This window comes from Theobroma cacao, unplaced genomic scaffold (genome assembly GCF_000208745.1).
Source record: "Theobroma cacao cultivar B97-61/B2 unplaced genomic scaffold, Criollo_cocoa_genome_V2, whole genome shotgun sequence".
In the NCBI taxonomy this organism is placed as follows: Eukaryota; Viridiplantae; Streptophyta; class Magnoliopsida; order Malvales; family Malvaceae; genus Theobroma; species Theobroma cacao.
Genome location: NW_017234722.1, coordinates 40,229 through 47,023, shown reverse-complemented (window position 1 = coordinate 47,023; position 6,795 = coordinate 40,229). Strand labels below are relative to the sequence as shown.

General features: G+C 34.1%; 1 protein-coding gene across 1 annotated transcript in view; it reads right to left on the bottom strand.

Moving 5' to 3' along the window:
* Window positions 1–339: 339 nt before the first annotated feature.
* LOC18592819 (protein STRUBBELIG-RECEPTOR FAMILY 8) overlaps window positions 340–6,795 on the bottom strand; it is a 38,208-nt gene continuing 31,752 nt past the window's right edge. The window contains exons 3-5 of the mRNA XM_018129747.1: window positions 1,511–1,574; window positions 1,306–1,379; window positions 340–687 (exon numbers count right to left, since the gene is read on the bottom strand). Of these exons, the coding sequence (XP_017985236.1) occupies window positions 340–687; window positions 1,306–1,379; window positions 1,511–1,574 (486 nt within the window). The remainder of the gene's footprint in view (window positions 688–1,305; window positions 1,380–1,510; window positions 1,575–6,795) is intronic.

The window sequence follows — 6,795 nt, the reverse complement described above, 5'->3', positions numbered from 1 at the left end:
ATACACATTGGCAATGTTCCAAGATGGGTGATTATGTGTGGCTAATGGTGGAGGTAAAGTTACCAAAACGTGGCTAAAACAGTTGCTGTTTGCAACAGAGACAGTCATAGTTTTGTTTGGCTTGGCAACCAATAAAGGCCTAAATTTGTGCAATTAGTTGCACCAATTGTCTGAGGATTTTTTTTTTTTATGAAAAGGTTCCATAAATTATCCAAATTATTGCCAAGAATTTTCAGGATTTAAATCCCCAGAATTAAGCCTTCAAAAAACTGAGTTGGTGGAGTCAAAATTGTTGCTGCCTCTGCAGCAGCAAGCCATGGTTTTGAATTTTTTTGACAGTTAAAAACATTTCCTAAAATCCTGAAAAATTACTATGGAATTGTTAAGAAGGTAAGCAGTAGTCTCTAGGGCATATCCCCAAAAGGATATTAGAAGATTTGCCCTACTCATCATGGAATGAACCATGTCCAACAAGGTTTGGTTTCTCCTCTCAGACACTCCATTGTGTTGTGGAGTTCCAAATGGAGTCCATTGTGATAGAATCCCATGTTCCGTTAGATGATCCAAAAAATCCTGACTAAGATATTCTCCTCCTCGATCCGATCTAAGGGTGAGAATACTCTTCCCAGTTTGTTCCTTAACCGTAACTTTAAACTCTTTGAACTTTTCAAAAGCTTCAGACTTGTACTTCATTAGGTACACATAACCAAATCTAGAATGGTCATCTGTAAACGTAATGAACTACGAATAACCTCTTCTAGCTAGTGAGTTTAGGGGTCCACATATATCCGAATGTATTAACCCCAGAGGCACACTTGCTTTTTCAACCTTTCCATTAAAAGGAGTCTTAGTCATCTTACCAATGAGACATCATTCACAAGCTCCATATGATTCATAATCAATTGGATCTAGATAACCTTGTTTATATAACTTAGCTATCTTGTCTCATTGATATGACCAAGTCTACAATGCCAGATGTAGGTTTGATTTGGATTATCTTTTCTAGCTTTCTTGACATCTATATTAAGCATTGGGTTATCAAGATCCATAACATAAAGTCCTCCATGACATGTTGCAGATCCATAAAATACATCATTTAGAATAACAGTGCAACAATTGCCCTTCCTACTAAATTCAAAATCATCATACTTAGCTAGGTATGAAACTGAAATGATGTTTCTAGTTAATGCTGGTACACAATAGCACTCTTTTAGCTCCAGCACTAAGCTTGATGGTAAAATAAGATCACAAGTCCCAATGGCAACTGCTGTAATTTTTTGCACCATTGCCTACTCTTAGGACTACCTCATTTTTACCAAGCTTTCTACTATCCTTTAAATCCTTTATGTCAGTGCATAAATGCGATCCACATCCTGAATCTATTATCCAAGATTTAGGATTAGCAATAGAAAGATTAAGCTCAATCATATTTAAAGTTACTCTTTACTTGTCAAGATTGCACCCTTCTATTTATTGCAAACTTTTCTCAAAGTGATATACAAGTCCAAACATTTTAGGTTGATGGCATCAAGTATGCCAAGTAAAGTAGCAATTATTATACCCATTCTAACAACCTATAAGTATAGAAAAAGTATTTATATTAGCCATTCATGTTATAAATCAATTTAAGATGAGGTATTAAATCTTACATTGATTCTCCCACTAAGTTTTTGTAATAATAGCCCTCACTATTATGCGCAAATCTCTACTCGGTATTTCTAGTGGGCTGGGCCTTTCAAATTATTGCAACCTTGACTGACTCAACAAATCACAATAAGCCTAATTGGGTAGATAACGTAGCTTATCAATTGCATCCACATGCAACTCCCAGATCAGTTAGGTGACAACTCATTGTCTAAATGCATCATATGCATTTCGCCTAACCCTGCCTTCCAGACTATGTGGTCAAGTGTGACACATCCAAACCACACTGTTTTAGTTGAGTAAGACCCACCAATAACTCAAACATGCTCGTGTAAAAGTTTGCCCTTGAGTGACTCAACAAGTCTCCAATTAAAAAGGTAGCCTAGTTATCTTGTTATATGGTGGAAGGCAACATAATCATGCGAAGCATGTGACTCAATACTTTAATGAGGGATTTTTGTTGTCGCTTTTATCTTGTTATTTAGGTCTCATCGAATTTGGCATGCATAGCATTTATAATATTGCATAAAATAAATCTATCACATGCATACTACTAGGATGATTATGGACTTTTATCTAATCTAATTTCCTTAAGCCATCAAAGGAAATTAGTTGGTCAAATCCTAAGGGATTACGTACAAATATCATCATATCTTGTAGTCTTGTAATCTTCATGTCTCCTTGGCGCCTTCATCCTTCATTCTTGGAATTACAAAATTTTCTTCCTAATCTAATCCTATAAATTCTAATTACATAAATGTAAAGAAACCTCAAGTTACATTTGAGGGGAGTAAGATGAGAAGAGAATCTTATAACTCCCGAATAAAATAGAGGAAAGGTAGGGCACACACTCCCTATTTATAAAATAAATACCAAATACATTCAACCATAACCATCCATAACACATTATAGTGGTCTAAGTCCATAATCATCCTCATACATTCATAATCATATAATGAACATATAAAACTTATGTTTAATTGAAATTGAAGATCTCATATATCATTTGGCAATAAAATTACTCAACCTTTGAAGATATTAATCCAAATAATTTGATGTCCAAGTCCCATTAAATGTCTTGGGCTTATTTAGAAGTCCTAGTCCTACTAGGAATTAAATTAAGCATAAACTTTGTAATCCTAAACCTTTTAGGACTATGAATTTAAATCTGACCCTTATTCTCAATAGGAGTTCTAATCATATTAGAAATTTAATATTCAAGGGAATCCTAATCCAATTAGGCTTTCTAATCTTGTTAGAAACTTTAATCCATGTTGTCCTCAATTTTTACAATTCTAGTCCAACTAGAATTAGATCTTTATGGCCAAGAGTCCTATTTCTTTGGAAATTTGATTTTAGAATCATATTTGGGGAATCCTAAACTCTTTAGGATATATTCCATTACAATTAGAAGTCTAAATTCAGGTCACAACCAAATTAGTACAACTCTTTATTATATAGAGAAGAAATAGCACAAGCTAGTGTAATTTTATTGGGTCTGCATCACCTATGCTGTTCCAAATCCTTTGAAGCTCCATACTCCATTGTTTGCTGCGATTTTGGCACCAATTCAGAGACATCCCATGCCCCAAACATCATGCCAAAAAGCTCTCAAAACCTTAGCAAATTCAGAATACAAATAGCCATGATTTTGCAAGTCCTTGTCACACAAGAATACAATTCCAGCAAACTGTTTGTGCAGAAACATCATCAGATCACCACCCAAACGAGGTAATTAAATGCTGTAAATTTTCAGAGGTTGAGATCATCCTCTTGACCTTCTACCCTCCAAAAATCATGTTCAAAATCCTTCTTTAAGTCCCTTAAAAAAAATTTCAATACAGATCACAATATGCTGCCAGATTTTTCAGATTTGGATTCTCTTAAAACAAATCTATAAAATCTTTAAGGACTTATTAAATCTAGATTTTAAATCCATAAATCAAGACTTTAAAGGCCCTTTGAAACATAAATTAGTTTTGAAAAAATCTATTCAAAATTATTCTAAATAATTTTTCAAACTTTGCATCAAATCGACATATAAACCAAACAGTTTTTGTAATCTTCAATAACTAAACATAAAACTAGATTAAATCAATTAAACCTGGCTCTAATACCACTTTTTGGGATTTAAATCATGCTAAGACAACTCATATGTAGCGGAATATTATTAAAATATTAATCCCCCAAGCCATGGATCACTTTAATTGAAACTAATCTAGAAAAACCACAAAAGAAATTTTGACATACCTGAAAGTCTGCTTTCTTTGGTGGAGTCCTCCTTGGCTTTTTGTTTTAACTTTTGTACACCAACTAGGACTTATTAAACCACAGCAGCACAATTGTCCTGCCTCTAATGGTAATCCACACAGTGATTTGCCAAAATCTCTTCACTAAGAGTGTGTGAATTCCTAAGCCGAAGTTTGTGCTAGCAAACTCTGAACTTTGAGCTCCCTTATGTTTCTCTCTTTTGGCTATGATCCTATCTCAACACATGAGAAAATAAAATAGAACTCTTCTATATGTTCAAGAGGCGGCTAAAGGATTCTTTTATAGAGTTAATTGACCTACTTTATAACCAATAAGCATTATAAAATGTCTTGGGCTAATTGGGCCTTTATTTAATACTCCATCAAATCATATTTGATTTAGCCCAATACTTAATTGGATTAACCCTCTATAAAATCAATTAGATCACATCCAATTAAACTAAATTAATTTCGACAATTCACCTTATGTGTGTGACCCATTAGGTTTCCAACATGTTGGCAATAAATATAAATTAATTCAATTAAGAATTTATATTTATATTTATTGATCATGAGCGGCATTTAGCAATACATCTTGACCACCCAAATGTCAGGAGAGTCAATATGATTTGACTAACATTTCAGTGTACAGTATCTCACTGTAATTCGATCCTTTCATCATATATCCCAGATAAATAGAAAGCATGGCTCGGTGTCTACTTTCTAACTTATCCAGATTAGTCCTACAACTTCTATATTGATCTATCAAGATTGCCTTGGCCAAGGACTTTTAAACAATATAAGCCAGGAGCAAATGAGAAATGTCCCCTTCAAGTAACTTGGGGTGATGAATCCTCTTTGGACAACTCATTCATCTTCGCATGCTTCATGCCAAACCTAAAAGCACCTTATTTAAGCATCTGGTCATCTCTAGACCCGTAGATGTCATGACCCGGTACTCCCCTCTAGCCCCTGACAACCGTCGCGACGTCCAGGTAGACATTCGTTACCCATTGTACTAACCGGAACCCCACAAGGCTTTAGTACTATTTTTCTCATCTTCCCTGTGAGTAATCATTGCCAAACCTCGTTTTTAAAGAATTTTAAGCTTTTTCCCTTTCAAAACAGTGGAAAAATAATTTTCGCCTCACAAGGGCGTTTTTGTCATTTTTCCTTTAAATTTTCCGAACCTGACTAAAAATGTAGTAGATGAGTGGAAAACACATATTTTATGATTTAAAATAAATTTGAGTGTCTAAAACATTGATTAAAAATGATATTGCAACTATTTGAATAAAATAAAAATATTCGATAAAATATTCTAATTTCTTGTAAAACAATATTTATAGAGTCATCGGTAATTAATTTTTTTTGTAACGTAAAAGCTAAATAAATTCATATGTACTACAATACAGATAATAGGAATATGAAATTTACTTTATAGTGACTCGTGGGCCCACAAGGAACAAAAGTGCACAAAGGCAGTAAACCTACAGTTTTTGGAGTAGTAAAGCCGACTATAGCCTCCGACGATATCAGTTATCTACACACCATCCTGAGCCTGAAATGGGTGGAAATGAGGGTGGTGAGATTATATAATCCCAGTGAGTAAACAAATACCATCTAAAATATCTAAAGCCGAGTAAATGGAGACAATTAAAATAAATCATCATACTGTAATTTCATTACCTTTCAACTTATTTCAACCAAATAAACAACTAGGCTTATGATTTCCTGAAAAGCTTGGCTCGTGCCAAAAATTATTCTCATACTCAATTATCAGGGATGCCTTGATCGAGGGCTATCCTAACCGAGTTCGCCAAGGCTGTTAAAAAGTCATGTACGCATAAATTATGTTTTTATTTTGAAAACATAGCCGTTCCTTGGCGTTGGCTGAGTTCACCCTCACATGGTGGTTTGGCGTGAAGTGAACTCTAAAAGTGTTAGCCTCAAGAGTTATCCACCCGCGCCTCTCATACTGAGGTAAGATATAATAGGGTTTACCGTGCCCCTCTAATAAGCTGGTCCACAGAAACCTGCCCACTACAGTAAGCTCATCATTATCCCACCAATCAATAAAATTCAATAACATGATATGGCAATTATTCTAATTCACAGCCTTTCAAGGCTAAATACACAGTTCATATATTTCAACACAAATACCAATTCAACCATTCATGCAAATATTGTCATAAGCCAGTCAATTCAAATCATGAATTTACAACACCTCAACTGGTCTCTAGTTACTCTATTTTCAAAGTCATCATTCGATTTCAAGATAATTTATAAAATCATTTTATTTAAACACGTTTTGTTTGTAAAACAATAAGATTTACCATTTAAACTCATTTTCCATAAAATCCACAAAATCGAATAAAAACCACTCTAGATAATAAAGATGATAGTAAAGTTACTCACTGTACTAGGAGTTCGATATACTCCTATTCCTGGTCTTCGGGCACAATCTCTTTACCCTTGTTAGAGGGCTCACAACCTATACATCATATGTGACACGAATTTTAATAAATTGTGTCAATTTATCATAAACTATTTCAGGCTCTCTAAATCTAAATGAATGCATGTGATGGGATGCAAAATGTCCGATTAATCACTTAAATGTGATATTCTACCTAAGTCACACTATACTCGGTCTAATCGGTTAAAATCTCCAATTTAACTCCAAATCAATTCTTCTCACTTTGTACACTCCAATTATACCTAAATTACCTCAGTGACTGTGAATGAGATTCAATTTATCAGTCCCAGGTTAATAATCACACATGTCTATACGTTAAACAAAAATTCAGATTTTCACACCAAAATTTTTCATTTAATTTCTAGCCTCACCAAACATCAAATATCACCAAAATATCATGAAATATCATCAATTTCAGCCACAATA